Below are 19,280 nucleotides of genomic sequence, written 5' to 3' on the forward strand. Positions count from 1 at the left end.
CGCTGTATTGTTTTAATACTTGATTGTGAGCCGCCCAGAGTGGCGGGGAGACTCAGCCAGAAGGGCGGGGTACAAATAATAAATCATATTATTATTATATCTATTCCTCACCAGTAATTACAAGGAACCTAAGTAGGCACACACCCTTTGCAGATACCAATGGAAATATTCAAATGATCAACTTCAAAATGGAAAATCTGTGAGAGACAGCAGCTAACCCACTTGTTTCAGAGTGCTGTAAATTAAGTTGAGCATCCACACATTTTAAGGGTTGAGAAAAAGGAAAACACTGTTTGGTGACCCTTCGTATCAAGAAGTTTCTGAGTGTAAGTCAGAAGTAGACCCTTCATAAACTTTTCCAATAGCAAATTTTTCAAAAAAATCCCCCTCATTGTGTCTGTTTCCAAAAATCCCCAGTTTTTCCAGTCTTCACCTGTGTGTCCAACCTCTCCTGCCTATTCTTCAGAAAAATGAATTCACAGTAATGGGAATTTACCCTTTTAAGAGTAAGAATTATTCATTATTTCATATCTATTATTCAATGAAGACATTACTCACATGTGCACTAATGTAAAACCAAAACCAAACCTAAACCTATTTTAGTCCAAAAATCATGAGCCACATCCTGAGTTCAAGTGACCACAAGATATAGCTTCCTGACATAGTAGGCAGAGATGCTATTTAAACTGGAAAATTAAAGCTGCAATTCACCTTCCTGAGAGCTAAGCCCTACTGAACTACACCTGAATACATGACTAAACTAAAAATATAACAAATGTTGTCATTTCATGTTGAGCCAGCAAAACTATACAAGATTATTTCAAAGTACCTTTCCCCTTAGAACAATCACCATCACCCATGCAGGATTTCCTTCCAGAGGTAGTAACATTTAGGAAAACGGTTGCATTGTAATTAACACTTTCAAGATGCTGATCAACATTGCCCTGTTGGGGCAATTTCTCAACTGGGGCAAGAAGCCACAGGTGGATCCTAATGCACACAATTCTGTTGGAGGCGTTTTGAAAGACAGATCCCAAATACCTGCAAATTTGGGGCATAACTGACAAAAGCAAATCCCATTCTCACCCACATATGCAAGTTACATTCACACAGGCAAACTGCACACATCTGAGTACGGTAACAATGGTATGCTTTAATCATGTCAGTTTCAGGGTCTGTTTTGGCTTAGATGGGCACCAAATTGATCAGAATCCTGAACCTGTTTTGGGGGGTTTGCCCTGGAACCCACCTGTTTAGTCCTTCTAAGTGAAATGTGGCAAGCCTTACTGCTTAGCAGATGTGCAACCTTATCTTGTGCCATGTTTAATCAGACGAGGTTCTTTGAGTTCAATTTATTGAACTTTATTTCCCCATAAAGTGTGCACAGGATGGAGCCTAGGCAAAATTGATACACAATGTTTAGAGAGGAAGTCAAATGTGCTTGCTCCTGTTGAATGGCTGATTCTGATGGACACTCCTGAAGTGCAGAGCCAAACCTTTCAAGTCCAGATTTTTTTTTTTGGAGACAGAAAAAGGAGAAGTTTAAATAAGCCTCAACAGAATGGAAAAACATACATATCAGCCCAGGTCAGGCATAGGCAAACTCAGCCTGCCAGATGGTTTGGGACCAACTCCCATCATCCCTGACAACTGGTCCTGTTACCTAGGGATGATGGGAGTTGTGGTCCCAAAACATCTGGAGGGCTGAGTTTGCCTTTGCTTGGCCTAGGTCAAGGATGGCCACCGCGGTTTGTTCAGATGTTGTAGGACTACAATTCCAACCACCCCAGTCACTGGTTGTCTTGGTGGGAGCTGGAAGTCCAGCAAGGTTCAGAGGGAACAAATTAGGTAACCCTAGGTTTTCATCTACAACCATAATATCACCCAAGGCAGGCATGTCAAACCTGCGGCCCTCCAGATGTTTTGGCCTACAACTCCCATGATCCCTAGCTAGCAGGACCAGTGGTTGGGGAAGATGGGAATTGTAGTCCAAAACATCTGGAGGGCCGCAGGTTTGACATGCCTGACCCAAGGAGAACGGGAGGTGGCATTTCTTTATTTTAAATGTGAGGCAACCTAATTCCTATACAAGAATGGGTTTGTTTTTTTTAAAGAATGAAGTGGGAGGCATGACTTTTTTTCAGCTGGAACTCATCGGAACTCAGTTCTGCCACCTCTCAGGGAGTGCCATTGGCATTCTAAGAGAACGAGGGAGGTGTTTGTGGTTAAGTCCAGCACCTCTTTTCCTAGAAAAATACCACTGGGTGAGGGAAAGAGTGCCACACTGTAACAAGGAGAGAGGTAGGAGGAGGAAGAACTGCCTCTCCCCTTATGAATCAACCTGGACCCTGCAATTGATGTCCGTAAGGCCATAACACAGGAACGGGCCTTTTCTTTAGTGGCTCCCTGCTTGTGAAATGCTGTCTCCAGGGAGGCTCGCCTGGCACCCTTCGTTACCTACCTTTAGGCGCCGGGCAAACATGTTCCTCTTTCCTCGGGGCCATTGGCTAATTATACAACCTATGGCCATTTAAACTGTGGTGCGTGTGTGTACGCGGCTATAGTTTTTGCTTCTTGCGCGTTTTCATGTTTCTGTATCACAAACCGCCCTGCGATCCTTACGCGAAGGGCAGCATAGAAACCTAAATCGATCCATCAATAATGCATAAGTAAGCAAATAAGAAATATTCTCAAATGGTGGGCGTGAGAGAGAGAGAAGTGAAAGGCACCTGAGGAAGAAAAGTGTATGTATTGGGGTGGAGGGGGGCGGGTTGGGATGTCAGCGAGTAACTGTGCAGCAGCAAAGTGGCAATTAACCCAACGGGAAGGAGGTATGGATGGATGAAGAGCTGCAGAAGGGGGAAGAAAGAGGAGAAGGAGGGGAAATAAAAAAAAGGAGGTCTTCCCCTTTGGCTGAGAGACAAAGAAAGGCGGGCGGGAGCTAGGCCGGCGGGGGAGGCTCCCCTCTCCTCCTCCTCCTCCCTTGGAAGGGCCTTCCTGGGACGGTGGGGCGCCCCGTCCGCGCACCCCTCGCCGTGAGGAAAACGCGAGAGTGAGGGAGGGAAGGGAGGAACGAAGGAAGGAGCGGCCGCTCGCTTGCTCGCGCCCACTCACCGCCTCTCTAGCAGCACCATGAGGGGGTCCCGCCGCCGCAGCAGCAGCCGCCTGCCCGCTCCCGGGGGCCCGCCAGGCTGCGGAGGGGACCCGTCCCGGAACGTCCCGGTCCGGCTCCCCGTTTCCTCGTCCCTCCTCTGCTCGTTGTCGCCGCAAAGGCAGCAGCGGCGGCGGCGACTGCAGCTCCTGCCGCCCTGAAGAGACGTGGCAATGAGGGGCTGATGCGCTCATCAGCGCGCGACGAGGGAGGGGCGGCGGAGGCGGCGGCGGCCAACCCGGGAAGGGAAGAGTGCGCGAAGGTGAGTGGCGGCGGCGACGGCGGCGGCCATGTTGGGAGTGGCAAAGGACGCCCATTCCAGAGATGGGGAGGGAGATGCGCGCGTGTTCGTTCGTCCGGCTGCCCGCCGCCTGGCGCTTTGCCCCGTCGTTTGGCTGAGGCGGGTAGCAGCTCGGCTGGTGCCGACGATGGAAGCGTCGCCAGTGCGATATATATATTTACGTATATGTTGCACCATAGCATAGCTGCCAAGTTATCCCTTTTTTACAGGGATTTTCCCTTATGCTGAATAGGCTTCCTCGCGAGAAAAGGGAAAACTTGGCAGCTATGCACCATAGGCGTACGCTTGAAAGCAACGCTATGCCTCCCCCCCCAGCCGCTCACTCACGGGCTCCCCGTCGCTCAAGCGGTTGCTACGCAACTACTGAAATAGAATACTCCTATATGGGGTGTGTGTGTAAAATTCCATGCACAAACGCGCGCGCGCACACACACAAAAAGATTCTATGGAATGCGCCTATAGACACTAGACACACAAAGAAACAGAGCAATAGGTTCCTATGGGATCCTACTACTACCGGTACTACTACTACTACACACACATACACGTTTCACACTTTCTGCATTTGTTAGGCAAAGGTGCTGTCTCCATTCACCCTACCTTGCTCTTCCACCCACAGAATTTTACCTTTAGGGTTAAAATGTGTATTGGCTTTCTGGGACATGCTGTCAATTTCATTTTATGAGGGCAAATGTTTATATCTTGATCCCTGCATCTCAAAGTCGCTCTGCAACAGGTTTGAAAACTGTGTTCACACACACGCAGTCTCTGCAGTAAAGTTTTGTAGGATCATTATGCAACTTCTTTAAATGCTCCAGGTCCCCTTTATTCCATTCGTTAAGCTTTTCTTTTATTATAGAAGGCAATTATGTCATCTCATGGTAGGCTTAGACTCAAGACTTGTATGTGCAGTCTGTGAGAGATTAGCATCAGGTATAAAGAGTCTCCCCCCCCCCCCCACAAAGAGAGTAAGTAAGCTCTTAAAAGAGTGCCTGGGGCAACCCAGCCAGATGGCAAGGTGTAAATAATAAAATTATTATTAAAACTGTCTAGGAAGTCCTTTCATGCCACGGATGCAACACTCAAGGTTCTCCTGGTCGGCAATCCTAAGGGCTGGCTCTTTTGGGGTACTAATTATGCTTTTGAATTTATTTTTTCTTCTTGTGCCATGTCAAGGTCTAGTGCCTCAGTGGGTTTTTTCAGTATCGCTTAGGGTCCAGAACCCTTAATCTCACTTCTTAGGTAGGCATTTGTGGAGCGTTGTGGTTTGGGCAGCCATGGGGTCTGTTTGGTCAGCGCCAGAGGGCTTAGATGGAGCAGGGCCCTTTTGAGGACTTCTGCCATGCTATGGGCCACCATTTTTTGAAAGATTGCAGACTGTGTTTTTGTCCGTTTGCAACGTGGCAAGCGGTGGGAAATATCAGGGAAGATCAATTTTGAAGCTTACAATGCACTCTCTAATAGATCACTCAAGTGGGTGTTTAGAGGCACAGATACATCCGGAGGGTGTTGGAAAGGTCGAGGGAGCTCCAGTATTAAGCTGTTGTTATATTCCTCAATTTCCGGCCTCCCTTATACATTTCTATAATGCTATAACTCCAAACACACATCAAGAACCAAGACAACAGTCCTATGGGAGTAAAGTCCAAGGAATTTAATGGGATTTAGGTAAAGGGACCCTTGACCATTAGGTCCAGTCGTGACCGACTCTGGGGTTGCGGCGCTCATCTCACATTATTGGCCGAGGGAGCCGGCGTATAGCTTCAAGGTCATGTGGCCAGCATGACAAAGCCACTTCTGGCGAACCAGAGCAGCGCACGGAAACACCGTTTACCTTCCTGCTGTATTTATCTACTTGCACTTTGACGTGCTTTCGAACTGCTAGGTTGACAGGATTAATGGGATTTACTTATCAGTAAATATGCGGGTCGCGCTGTGGTGTAAACCAATGAGCCTTGGGCTTGCCGATCGGAAGGTCGGCAGTTCGAATCCCCACGACGGGGTGAGCTCCCGTTGCTCGGTCCCAGCTCCTGCCAACCTAGCAGTTCGAAAGCACGTCAAAGTCCAAGACTGTAAATAGGTAGCGCTCCGCCGGGAAGGTAAACGGCGTTTCCATGCACTGCTCTGGTTTCGCCATAAGCGGCTTAGTCATGCTGGCCACATGATCTGGAAAAACTGTGGACAAACGTCGGCTCCCTTGGCCAGTAAAGCGAGAGGAGCGCCACAACCCTAGAGTCATTTGCCACTGGACTTAACTGTCAGGGGTCCTTTACTTTAAAAAATAAATGGCTAGGACTGCATAGTGATTCACCGTTAATCCAGCAGCCAGTTTTTAAGAGACTAAAATACAATGGTACCTTGGTTTACAAACTTAATCCGTTCTGGAAGTCCGTTCTTAAACCGAAACCGTTCTTAAACCAAGGTGCGCTTTCCCTAATGAGGCCTCCCACCGCTGGTGCCCTTCCACCATTTGGATTCCGTTCTTAGACCAAAGTAAAGTTCGCAAACTGGGACACTACTTCTGGTTTTGTGGTGTTCGTAAACCGAATCGTTCGTAAACAGGACTGTTCTTAAAGCAAGGTACCACTGTACTAACATGAGAAATGAAAATATTGATTGGGAATGTCAGTTAACCTTTTGCTTTTCCATGACAGAAATACCGGTATAGAAATATGACGCTGGGCAGGGGGAATTAGGCTTAAAATAAAACGTTCTATTTGTTCAAATGTATCTGTGTATTCTGGTTTGCTCCTTGCAAGCCCTCATAAGCTGTCAGACCTGTGACGGTGGTAGTAGAGACCACAGTGATCCTCAGACACGTTGACAGCACCATTTTATCTTTAATGTTCCATAATTTAGAGAGAATGCCTTGACAATTTGGTGGAATTTTAACATAAAAATTATTGTAGAAAACTGATGCCTGTCACACAAACATTTCCTTGTCTTCTGAACTCCTTGGGCTTATTGGAAATCCGTTCTAGCTCACAAATGTACACTGAGAAGAATACATGCTGCTGAATTCAATGAGCAAATGAAATTTGTGCACAACTCCAATTAATGTAAAAACGTCTACATCATCCTTGGCAATTCTAGAAATGGATGGTGCTGTTCTAAAATGCCAGTGACCAGTTCAAGTACAAAAACAGATGCCCAAATTAAGTGGTTTGCTGCAGGTACAGTACTGAAGACATCTCACACACAAGGGCTTCCCCATTGAAACCGACATCGTGTACATTAATATACAAAGAACAATGCTTTGGCTAACTGCAATGGCAGACTTTATAATAAAAAAAGTAGTCCATGGGATTTTTTTTAGCATGGATTAATTTCTGCTGTACATTTTGTGAAATAATAATTTGTGAAAATGGAAAATGCTGATACAAAAGTAAAAAGATTGACTCCCAGTTGCAAAACTTAAAAAAAGAACACCCAACACTTGAGAAGGCTTATTATATAGGACATCCACATTCTTGGCCATTTTTTTTGAAATAGGCGCAGCACAGAACAACAGTAAGGAAGAATAGTCCCATCTTTTTCCTTATTTCATACTGTAGAAATAATTCTCTGTAGTTTTTGTATCAAACATCCCATTTGTTAAGTATAAATAACCTAATTATTTTTTCTTGTTCGAAGCTGCCAGGCACCGGTCAGATATCGCAGTCGTATAAAAAGAAGGTCCCTGCCCATCTGCAACCAACTCCAGACTGGAACCAACTTAGAACCTATGGTGATTAAATATAGGAAAAAATTGTAATCTGTTAAATATACATATAAGTGTCAGTCGCTTTTTATGGGCAGAAAATGTCACAGGAGACAGTAAGAATGAACATCTATCTATCTATCTATCTATCTATCTATCTATCTATCTATCTATCTACTACTATCTATATGGGACACGGGTGGCTCTGTGGTTTAGACAGGGCTTGCCGATCAGAAGGTCGGCGGTTCGAATCCCCGCGACAGGGTGAGACAACAATTTGGGATAACATACAGTGCATCTGTTTGCAGAATTTCTTCATTATGAGTGAGAGAGAAGGCTAAATGGATGTCTAGTAACCCCCCCCCCCCTTCTAGGGCCCAGAGGGGGGTGTTGTGTGGTCTCCGGGAAAAGCTGATCGATCACCAAATGATCTGTGGAATACAGTTTATTTACACTGCAATATTGCAAACAGTATGCTCAAACAACAGGCTTGGACAACGGCCCAGATTGGAATAATTTAACAACTTGGGAGTTGCTGCATCATTAAACTTTAAACGATAGACTTGGACAACAGCTCGGATTGGAATGAAGTCAGGAAAAGCTGCGCTGGGAAATAGACAGTTGAAAAAATATATACACACAAAGCTGTACTCAATGGATGAAAGGATATATGATTTCTGACATGATTGAGAATCACATAGCCAGGGACGGAGAACTTTAAAGCATTAAGATCGGAATGTAGAAAAGATGAGAACAAGAAGAAGAAGGCAGGAACGAAGATATTGGAGATATACTTCAGAGGTCCAGACTAAGGGAAGCCAGAAAAAATTAATAATTTGGATTGAAATTTGTTTTTTGTTTTTTAGTTTAGTGTTTTTAATTAGATTATGATTAGATGGATATGTTAATTGGCTGTTTTTATTGGAAAATTAATAAAAATGATTAAAAAATAAAAATAAATTATAATAGAAAATAATAATAAGCATGGATACATGGGGAAGAGTGAACGCTCTGCAGCCACAGCCCCACCCACTGTGATGTGACTGTACGCTTCATAGAGAAGACACTACTCAGGGATTCTGGTTAAGTCTGCAGTTTTCCACAGGTACATGGAATGTATTAACATGAAGTATAAATCCTAATGGGGGTTAAGGGGCAGGAGAGAGTAAACAGAACAGGCATTGAATGGAGGCAGCGACCTTCATTTTTTGGCAACTGCCCTATATGGGTTTTGTGGAGACCGCATTTAATACAGTGGGACCTCGACTTACGAATTTAATCCGTTCCGAATGCACACTCATAGGCCGAAAACTTCGTAAGTCGAGTTTCCCATAGGAAAAGCGGTTTCCCATAGGAACGCATTGGAAATGGAAAAATTCGTAAATCGAGGAAACCGCATCTAAAAACTCGTAAGTTGAGGAAACCGCATCTAGCTGCAAACGGGTTTTCCGTTCGGATGTCGGAAAAATCGTAAGCGCACGGCCACTTTTCCCGCTCGTAAGTCTAAAACGTCGGATGTCGAGGACCCACTGTATTCTGACATTAAAGGGGAATGTTCAGTCTCCTGGGGAATTGGCCTAACTGCTTTCTAGAATAACCCCTATTGACAGAAAAGTGTGATGACAGACTGACCTTCAATTTCTGTCCAGTTGACAGCGACCTCTGCTATTGGTATTTTAAAGCACTGAGCTATATACAGGAGTTCCACATCAAATGCCCTGCAACAGAACAGAATGAATGCTCAGTACTGTGTTGAAATCACAAATCTTTTATGCTTATATTACTGACCACCTTCTGAGCATAACAAAGAACTGGAATGAAACTGATATAGGTATACATGTTGCAACTCACTATTTTCTATCTGGTGAAATAAAAAAAACCTGAAAAAGCATTTTGGCGTATCAGCCTTTCTTCCTCCTCTTCCTTTATAAAGAAGCTAGTATTTATAGGTGTGTTAAAAGAGGGACAATTCCCAATAAAATAAAGGCAGTGCAGACCTATCCAATTTGCAGTCACCTGCATGGATATCAGCCTTTTTTCAAAATAAAAAAATTCCTTCAGTAGCACCTTAAAGACCAACTAAGTTTTTATTTTGGTATGAACTTTCGTGTGCATGCACACTTCGTCAGATACCCATACCCATCTGACGAAGTGTGCATGCACACGAAAGCTCATACCAAAATAAAAACTTAGTTGGTCTTTAAGGTGCTACTGAAGGAATTTTTTAAATTTTGCTTCGACTCAGACCAACACGGCTACCTACCTGTAACTAGCCTTTTTTCATTTTGCTTTCATTACATTCAAGGCAGCCTAGGCAAACATTTGCTACTTTTACGATACTCTCCTTGCCTCCAATATCTCAGAAATATTCAATTGATTGATGGCGTGATGAGATTTTTAGAAAGAGGGACTTTAAAACAGGTTTGGATTACTAGCAGTTACAACACAGAATGCACAGAAGTCAAAATATGACCAACATTGGACATCACATTATATCTCCATAAATAGCCCATTGATGAGGAGCTTCGCTGATTACAAAAGTAAGAAATCCCACTAAATGTGCAAAAGCTGTTGGCACGTGCCTGAAAAGGGGACTTGAGATCCCAGCCATAACAATGCACAGCACACACGGGAACTAAGCTCTTGAAAATGCATATATCACTAGCTCCAGCTGCCATTTACAATCAAAACTGAGGACGATACCTACCAGCGCTCTATATGAAGAAATGAAAAAGTCCGGGAAGCTGCCTCTCGGGTTAATAGTTTAAAACCACACTGGGTGTCTTTGATTTCCTTAACACAGAGGAACCATACTAGAAAGTGGAATCCATACATGAGAAGTGTACGGAAGTAAGACCGCTGCAGCAAAGGTAAGATAGCACAGGAACTAGCTCAATTATGTCCAGTCACTTTATAATGTCAAGTGTTCATAATGCCTATACATTTTTGTGACTTAAGTTTTAAAAGAAATGACAACACAGAATCCGTTATAGTTTCCACATGTACAAGTATGCATGCTGACACAATAGACCTGCGGTAACGCTTTGGAATATATTCTATCCAACTCAAAGGGTGTTTCGCCAACTTATCTTTCGTTGATAGCTGCTGCTTACGAGTACAAGCCATCGTTCTAATAAAACCCTAAAATAATTTAAAATGAAGACAAATGCTACCCTGCAACTAGAAGAACCAAGCACTAAAGCCAATTTCAGCTCATTTTCCCAAGCCCCCATGTATTCTCATGTGGCATAGTCTCAGGCTGCTGTTGCTGAAGATACAGGCAGTCAAAAGGAAGCAAGGCAGTGGGAAGTCAACGAGTTCTGATGGCCTAGACCAGGCATAGGCAACATTGTCTCTCCAGATGTTTTGGAACTACAACTCCCATGATCCCTAGCTAACAGGGCCAGTGGTCAGTGGGAGTTGTAGTTCCAAAAGATCTGGAGAGCCAAGGTTGCCTATGCCTGGCCTAGACAGTCTTCACCTGGAGGACTAGCCTCTACCCTCCCTCCCCAAAAAACCTTGCAGCTCCCAGGAAGGGGAAGGTCTTGTCTAATCTCATATTATTATTATTTTTTAAAATCATGCAAGTTACAGTGGGCTAGAAGCTGAGCTAGGAAGGCATGTACTCCACTTCTTCTGACTGCAAAGGACCACCAGCCAAAGAACTAGCAAACATAAGCTTACCTGTGCTATGGAATCTTGCTCCAAGTGAGCTCTAGAGCCACAGGCAATAGCCATCTGGTCCTAGAAGAAAAAAAATACATTAATAGTTAAGAAACATATATCAAACCAAGCCTCTGTGGCAAGGAATACCTATGAACACATTCAGCTGATGCCTCAACTATGCCCAATGCTGGTAAGGGATAGTTGTGACACCAAGATTCATGCAATCATGGGGTTACCAATTAACATAACATAGAACGATCCAGTGTGGTGTAGTGGTTAAGAGCGGTAGTCTCGTAATCTGGTGAACCGAGTTCGCATCTCCGCTCCTCCACATGCAGCTGCTGGGTGACCTTGGGCTAGTCACACTTCTCTGAAGTCTCTCAGCCTCACTCACCTCACAGAGTGTTTGTTGTGGGGGGGGGGAAGGGAAAGGAGAATGTTAGCCGCTTTGAGACTCCTTGGGGTAGTGATAAAGCGGGATATCAAATCCAAACTCTTCTTCCAGAAGGTCAAGAAGGTGATTTCTGCATGTGATGTAGAGGGAAGTGAAAGGCAGGTGGGGCTCGTCAACCTTGGAAAGGAGCCCATCTTGGTGAAGGAAAACTCTGATCCTAAACCTCTGTTGCCTTTTGGTGTATCTTCGGGAGAAGACAAAGCTAAGGAATAAAAAACCCTACACAAATTCGGAGTGGAGTCCCTCCTTCCTGGCATCTCCCACAGCCAAGCTGGCGCCAAACATATTGCTCTGCTTTCCTTTGGACCCCATCAGTGGGGCCGACAGGGTGGTCATACACACTGCCCAGGCTTGTGCCCCGGGGAGGACACTTCAGTGCTGATAACACAGTGGTCTGGCTTCACCCCCAGAGGGACACTCTACTGTCTCTCAAGACAGACAGATGCCAACTACAAAATCTATAATGTGGGGCTACTGTAAAATGTGTATATAAACATATAGGTGTGCTTATTTATTTATTTATTTATATAGCTAGTGAATCATTTTCTTATCAATTACAGGGGAACTCAAGGAGACTCAAAATTTATGGGGACATAGAATCATGAAGCCTAACACCGACGGATACCTACAAGCAGTTGGCACTTACAGAATAAGCAGAAGTAAAACTTAGCACATAGAGAAGGCTTGAGCAAGAATTTAAAATAGGAAGTTAATAAACACAGGGAGAGTTTGACAAATGGCTAAATGAGGAACCTGGGGCAGGGAACAGTTTACTGTGTCAGAAGACCAAAACTGTGGATCTTGTCTAACAGAACTAGGTAAGAGGGAATCGCCAAGAAGTAACTGAAGATTTAGGGAGTAAGTCAGGGACACCTAATTTGAATGGAGAAAGCAGAAGGGGACACAAATCTCTGCTAGAAGCTGTGTGCTCCAGTCATATTGCCTTCTCTGGATTACACCTAAAATTTTAAGGGCCGAAGAACTGCAAGCAGCAACATCTGCCTATGATATAAGAAGTACCTTGGCATACAGGCATGTAAACAAAGCAGGATTTTAATATATTTTTTAAGGAAGTAGAAAGGAAATAAAATTAAAATGTGACCGAATGAAAACTCACAGGCCAGGGCTGCAGGCTCTCAAGACCCTTTTCTACTTTTTCAACATCTTCAAATTTTGTAGCTCCGTCAGCATCGGCCATGAGTATTTTTTCCCCTCGTGAACTGAACACACCCTGTATGTAAGAATGATCAAAAGCCTTGTATCAGGGCATAGTCGGCAAATTATGCTGCGAAACTACAGGACTTCAACACCTCTTTGACAGAGCCACCCCTCCACCTGCACGTATTAGCCTAATTCTTTGCACTTTGAACGTAAAGGTAAAGGGGACCCCTGACCATGAGGTCCAGTCGCGACTGACTCTGGGGTTGCAGCGCTCATCTCGCGTTATTGGCCGAGGGAGCCGGCGTACAGCTTCCAGGTCATGTGGCCAGCACGACAAAGCTGCTTTTGGAGAACCAGAACAGCACATGGAAACACTGTTTACCTTCCCGCTGTAGCGGTACCTATTTATCTACTTGCACTTTGACGTGCTTTCGAACTGCTAGGTTGGCAGGAGCTGGGACCGAGCAACGGGAGCTCACCCCGTCGCGGGGATTCAAACCGCCAACCTTCTGATCGGCAAGCTCTAAGCTCTGTGGTTTAACCCACAGCGCCACCCGCATCCCTCATTTTGAACGTACAATCCTGCAAAATAATCAGCAGGCCCCATACAGGGATGCATCCGATCAGCCCAATGGTGCCTAGAAAGTGATGGTGTTGCAGCTGTGGACTAAACTTCAGTGGAATCAAGGGAACCTCTTTTATATAGTTATGGCTGCATTTCCATTTCTTGCAAGTTCTAAACAGGCAGTGGGCCAAAGGCCCCGTGTCTCTTACGAGGATCCGATCAGGAGCAAATTCATTCTTCATCTCCTCCCCTTATAGAGGGCAGACTTCAAAGCATTGTGGGTAGGCAGAGAAATCAAATGCAGAACAGCTCAGATGTCATCAAAGAAATGAAACCTTTAAATGTATATCCTTTCAATTCCAGGTTTCTGTTCTTGTGTCAGGAAAGGATTAATATAAATACAAATAGTGTACCAAATGAGGAAAGATAAACCAGAAGTGGAAGTTGGGGGAAGCCCAGGAGGGGCGGGAAGAGGGAATGTAACATGAATGTTATGGATAAGTGATGTTTGTAATAACTGAAAAAGAAAATGGAATAAAATTTATTAAAAAATAATAATAGCGTACCACATGAAATATAGTCGAAAATACAGAGATGTGGATTACTTCATGCCTATCTTATAGAAAGGGAAGTGGGTGGCGCTGTGGTCTAAACCACAGAGCTTAGGGCTTGCTGATCAGAAGGTCGGCGGTTCAAATCCCCGCAACGGGGTGAGCTCCCGTTGCTCTGTCCCAGCTCCTGCCAACCTAGCAGTTCGAAAGCACGTCAAAGTGTAAGTACAGTGGTACCTCTACTTACGAATTTCATGCGTTCCGAACGCACATTTGTAAGCTGAAAAAAAATGTAAGTCGAATCCCATAGGAATGCACTGGGAGAAAAAATTCGTAAGTAGAAGCAACCCTATCTATAAATTCGTAAGTAGAAACATTCGTAAGTAGAGTTATTCGTAAGTAGAGGTACCACTGTAGATAAATAGGTACCGCTCTGGCAGGAAGGTAAACGGTGTTTCTGTGCGCTGCTCTGGTTTTGCCAGAAGCGGCTTAGTCCTGCTGGCCACATGACCCGGAAGCTGTCTGCAGACAAACGCTGGCTCCCCTGGCCAGTAAAGGGAGATGAGCACTGCAACCCCAGAGTCGTCCGCGACTGGACTTAACAGTCAGGGGTCCCTTTACCTTTACCTTACAGAAATGATCACTCTAGGATAAAATTATCAGCATAGGCTCTCCTTACATATGGAAATTCATAGAAAATGACCACAGTAAGCCTGCAACTTATAGGGGTTACGTTCCTGGGATTGCACCCAAAGCCAAAACTGCGTATAGTCAAAATAGATTCGGTTCAATGGTGGATGGGATTGCCAAAGTCTTTCCCCCCCAGATGCCCACCCCCTTTTTTAATGCCCCCCCAACTGCGTAAAGCTGAATGTGCACAAGTTAAATATCTGCAAGTTGGGGGCATGCTGTATTTGCCAATACTGAGGTTTTTTCACCAAGAAAAGAATCTTAATTACAGAAAGGAAAACTGTATAAATTCATTACCATTCTAACCGCTCCCCCCTTTCCACGATTCTTCACCAAAGGGAGGACTCTCACTTTGTCACTGCCATATTTTTGGGTATACTTCAGCGCAACCTATAGAGCATGTGCAAATCAGAATAAGAGAACAGCAATCATAAATAGGAACTGAACGTCTCCTTCTCTCCTCATTTATATTAATGATATAACAAAGCCTACATTAAATATGAATAAATATTTCAATGTACAAGTGTGCTTAAAAGAATGTGAGCCTAGAAAGATATCTGGAGTTCTCTTCCCATTCCCATGCTATATTTCTCACTTTCAGTTCAATATTATCTCCACTAGATTTGAAAACAAAAATTCTATTTCCCCGATTAGTAACATATAAAATAGGTAAGTAGATATTTGTGTAACACCTTCTACTTTAAGTGCTCATATATCACATATACTGTACATAGGATTTGTATTTTTAGTTCTTAGACCTATCAGCAGGGAAAGTGTCCTTTGGCAGAACTTGAAGAGAGGAAAATGTATGAAAAATCTATGTTATTGTTGAAACAAAAATAATGTGTTTTGGTAACGTGGGATGGCACATAAAGAGAAAAGAAAGAGGATGGCAGTATAGCCCAAGCATTGAGCGTGTTGTCGTGTAGAGCAATTCTGGAAAATAATTGTATCTGTTTAGTGAAAGGGAATTATATATATATATATAATGTTTTTTTTTCATTTAAAAAGATAGAGGGCTACATAAATTCAATGTCACAGACCACCATGGCACTAGTCCTGCCTTGAAGGGGTGTAATTAATGTTTAGAAATCGGTAGCCTTTATGAGCAGCAAAGTAACTTGGAGAAGTCTCTAATAATAGCTATTTTATTGAAACCAAATTCACATCTGTGGTTAGTCATATCTGAGTAAATAGGACACATCTTTCAAGGTGAAACCAGACAGTTAAAATATTTCTTGATTAATTTTAATTATCCATTTCAAATTATTATTTAATTATTAATGTTCACAGAATTTTTGCTTGAGGCACCTTAAGTACAAATTCAAAGAAATCCAATAGATAATTTTAGATATATGCGCACATAAATAGCTAGTGGCATCCCCTTGAGAGGCAGCCCCGAATGTAAGCTGCCTTGAGTCAGGCCCTCAAAATCGTAAATATGAACTTCTGTTTATTTTCTACCTTTTGCTGGCACTGTCAATATATTTAGAATCAGCGAGTCCTAAATACGTCTCCTACCTTTGTGGTTTGATCTCTGCTGCCATCATCAACTACTATGACCTCATATGTGAATGCAGGATCTTGCCTCTGTAAAAGTAAACACAGATCTTGTGCATTTGTCTTAGCATCAAATGTTCTCTTACTAGGATGACTAGAACAGGAGCAAAATGATATTTTTTATCTCATGGTTATTAAATATTGCAATTAGATGTGATTTTTTTTTTAAAAAAATACCTGTCTCTTCTCTAGGTAGTCCAAAGCTTCATTCAGCATTGATGGTACTGTAAGAAAAAGAAAGAAATAAAACCACAGATCTGGTCTGAGTAATGCTGAACAGGTAAAATAAAAAAAGATAAGACAACATTCAGTGTTATACATACACACAAAGAAAACAAGGACTTATTCTTACACCGTTCTTCCTCATTATATGAAGGCACAACTACGGAAAGGTCTCGTGTTGGGGGATCATGGATGCTGGGCACATGTTCCTTCTCATTTTCAGCATTCAAAAAGTATTTTTCATCCTCGTGTCGATTAAGGTTTGGAACCTTTGTTGCAGTTATGTGGGCAATGACAGCAATCTGGGAGAGGGGGGGAAAAGAAGATTTGCAGCTAAGAGTTATATATTATTTACACAATAGCATTCTGCAGAGAGAAAATAATTCCTCTTAAAATTAGAAAGGGTGAGGCAGCAATAGCCAAGTACCTTTCATTATCAAAAGGAATACAATTGGCAAGCAAGGGTTTTGTGGGGGGAAAGAAACTGCTTCCTGCATTTTATGTAAGAAGCTATTGCAACTCAGCCTTTTTGAGCTCTTATAACAGTTGCATTAGTGCCTCTTGCTATTGCACAAAAGTAACTTGGTGTAGACACGTCGTGTAAAATTAGATCAGACCCTCACAATTTCTGAGCTCCTGCTTTGCTGTCTGCCTAGAACTTAAAATAGTTTTTCTTTGTGGCCTGTTTCCTTTAAATTGCTTGAAATAACGAGAAACCTTTTCTGCTACATTTTCAAATCTTAGGGCTCCAATCAGCTGGTTAGCATCTACCTACAGACAGCAAGCATGTCAGTCATTTGGGAAAGGTTCAGTTGCCTCTTCCAAGAGAAAAGTTGGGAAAGAAGAAACTACAATATACTCATAGCCCAGTCAAGTTAAGTTTATTGAGGAGAGGAAGAAAGAGGTTGAAGTTCATTTACAGCATGTTCCTGTTAAAAGAACACTGGGATGCAGGCTAGGTGGGCATGGATTCAGATTCCTGTGGAGACATTTCATGGCTATTGACCTCCTCCTCCACACAACAGTAATAAAAGCAGTAATTCTCTGGTCTGCTATCAAAAAATAATAAGATCAGCAAGTCAAAGCACAATATAAAATATAGGAGATTATATTGGTGAGGGGTGGGGAGCATTACAATTACTGGTCTCCAGTGGCACAATAGGTCAGTGTCTGGCTGCTAATCAGAAGACTGGTGGTGAGAACCCACCCCATGGATGGCTGTGGCAGGATTGCTGGATTATAGTGGGTGGACTAGATGTATGATCTAGTGTTGAACACAGAACATAGACTTCCAGAGCAGGAGATCCTCAACCTGAGGGTCATAGGTCTGAAAGATTCCCAACCTGCAGGGGGTTGGAATAGATGACCCTTGTGGTGGGTCCCTTCAAACTCTACAACTCTCTGATTCTAATCAATTTCTGAAGGTGGCCCTGATATAATTTATTTATTCATCTAATACAGGGGTGGCCAACTCTCAAGAGTCTGCGATCTACTCACAGAGTTAAAAACTGACAATGATCTACCCCCTTTTTTTGAGTTCAGGTCAAAGTTGTTGAGCATTTTTTTAGGAAGGAGGAAGGCCCATCTTGGGGCGGGGTTCGGGTCAAAGTTGTTGAGTTTTTTAAGGGAGGAGGTAAAATGTTGAGCTTTTTTTAGGGGAGCCGCAGTTGTTCAGCTTCTTTGGGGGGTGATCTACTGCAGGCGTTCAGTGATCTACTGGTAGACATGCCCTAACCCTAACCCTGGTAGACATGTCTGATCTAATACAATTTTTACACTGATTGTATAAATGTTTATACACCAAAACTGGGCAGAACACAAGACTTAATCTCAGGGTTGTAGATTCGGGCCCCAAATTGGGCGAAAGATTCTTTCATTGAAGTACTAGATGATCCTTGTGCTCCCCTCCAGTTCTACAATACTGCGATCCAATGCTTGTGAAACAACAACAACAAACAAACAAACAAACAAACAAACAACAACCCTCAAAGCGAAATGCAAACAGCCCCCCTTTGGGGGCACTGCTGTTTTACAGGTTCCAGCTGTTTAAATCCCATATAAAGAGGAGTCGTGAGCTGCAGGGCCTGGGGATGCCAAGCGCCACAGTCATGCGGCGGGGCTACTCGGCGGCCAGTGAAAGGCACTCTGCGCGAGCTCAGAGGTCCTCTTGCTTGGGAGGGGTTATGACGGTGAGGGATGGAAAGAAGACTAGGATGGGGAAAGCGGGAAAGCTCCAGGACTAGGACCCCGTGCCCCGTCCCCCCGCCGCCCCTCACCAGGAACAGCCCCGAGACCGCCAGAGCCACGGACGCTTCAGCCAGCCAAAGCAGCTCCATCGCCCTTGCGCCGCCGCCGGCAGAGACTCGAAGCAAGGGACACGGAGGCGGAAGTGGAGAACGACTAGGAGGGAGAGAGCGCACGGGGCTTCCGCCAGCACTTCCGGAGGGACGTCGAGCGTTGCTATTGGTCGACACCAAGGTCCTCATAGACCCATAACAAATAGATGCGTGGAAAGAGGCGGACTTGCAAGTCGACTTTGGACTCATTCTCCCCGCCCCCTCCGAACCAAAACCTGGAATTGTAGGATTGAAAATTTTGGGAGAATCAGTGGAATTCAAGACTTTTACAGGGAGGGCAGATATTGTTCTGTTCTGTTTCTTATTAAGATATGTATTTTGTGTTTTACATTTTGCTATTTTGTGCTTGTAAACCTCCCCGTGATCGTCGTATGATGGGAGGTATATTATAAAATAACAACAAATAATAATAATAATAATAATTATTATAATTAATACTTATAATGAATAATATAATAATGGCGTCCAATTTAGGGTTCCGTTTGGGATCTGAAGTACACTTAAAGTGTTGTTATTATCGCTATTGGTATTAATTATCTGTAAGCCGTCTTGAGTACCTGTCAGGGGGAGAAAGGCGGGGCATAACTTAATAAATAAGAATTAGTTATTTCATGTATGCTGCGAGCTGACTGGTTTTTGCATAGGGAATTGACAGTGAACCCAAAACCCCACCTCTTATAAAATCATTTCAGCGCCTGACCACGACTTACATATTTGCTCAAGCATATTAGGGTCTTAGAACTGTCCGTATGTTTTTAAACTATTGTTTGTTTTAAGATAAAGTTTCATTATTCCGGGGGAGAGGGAGAGTGGGTTACTTCGCTGTATCTCATGCATTTCTCTGCTGGTTGATGATGGGCGCCTCTCGCTTCCACGCTGAGTTGGAAGAAGAAGAAGGCGCC

The 19,280-nt window shown here is 43.7% G+C and overlaps 2 protein-coding genes across 3 annotated transcripts in view; both read right to left on the reverse strand.

The window, feature by feature from the left end:
- The window catches only part of TMEM39A (transmembrane protein 39A), a 28,350-nt gene extending 25,012 nt beyond the window's left edge, over positions 1-3,338 (reverse strand). Inside the window, exon 1 of one of the 2 annotated variants that reach the window (XM_035140938.2) lies at positions 3,115-3,338. The gene's annotated coding sequence lies outside the window, so the exon portion shown is untranslated. The other variant, XM_060268953.1, reaches the window with a different exon arrangement.
- A 1,189-nt stretch (positions 3,339-4,527) lies between these two features.
- Positions 4,528-18,456, reverse strand: ALG5 (ALG5 dolichyl-phosphate beta-glucosyltransferase). Its single transcript, XM_035140465.2, has 10 exons — positions 18,298-18,456; positions 16,152-16,323; positions 15,977-16,023; positions 15,761-15,829; positions 14,537-14,629; positions 12,390-12,503; positions 10,837-10,896; positions 9,860-10,011; positions 8,785-8,870; positions 4,528-7,174 (listed from the first exon to the last, which is right to left on the reverse strand). Exons 1-10 carry the CDS (start codon positions 18,355-18,357, stop codon positions 7,062-7,064), a joined length of 966 nt encoding a protein of 321 aa, XP_034996356.1. The 5' UTR covers positions 18,358-18,456; the 3' UTR covers positions 4,528-7,061.
- Between the last annotated feature and the right edge of the window lie 824 nt (positions 18,457-19,280).

This window comes from Zootoca vivipara, chromosome 16 (assembly GCF_963506605.1).
Source record: "Zootoca vivipara chromosome 16, rZooViv1.1, whole genome shotgun sequence".
Lineage (NCBI taxonomy): Eukaryota > Metazoa > Chordata > Lepidosauria > Squamata > Lacertidae > Zootoca > Zootoca vivipara.

Coding starts and splice junctions, on each gene's coding strand:
- ALG5 (XM_035140465.2), bottom strand. CDS start 18,357: ATGGAGCTGCTTTGGCTGGCTGAAGCGTCCGTGGCTCTGGCGGTCTCG. Junction 16,024..16,151: donor ATATAATGAGGAAGAACGGT/GTAAGAATAAGT, acceptor TTTTTCTTACAG/TACCATCAATGCTGAATGAA. Junction 14,630..15,760: donor GCAGAGATCAAACCACAAAG/GTAGGAGACGTA, acceptor CATGCTCTATAG/GTTGCGCTGAAGTATACCCA.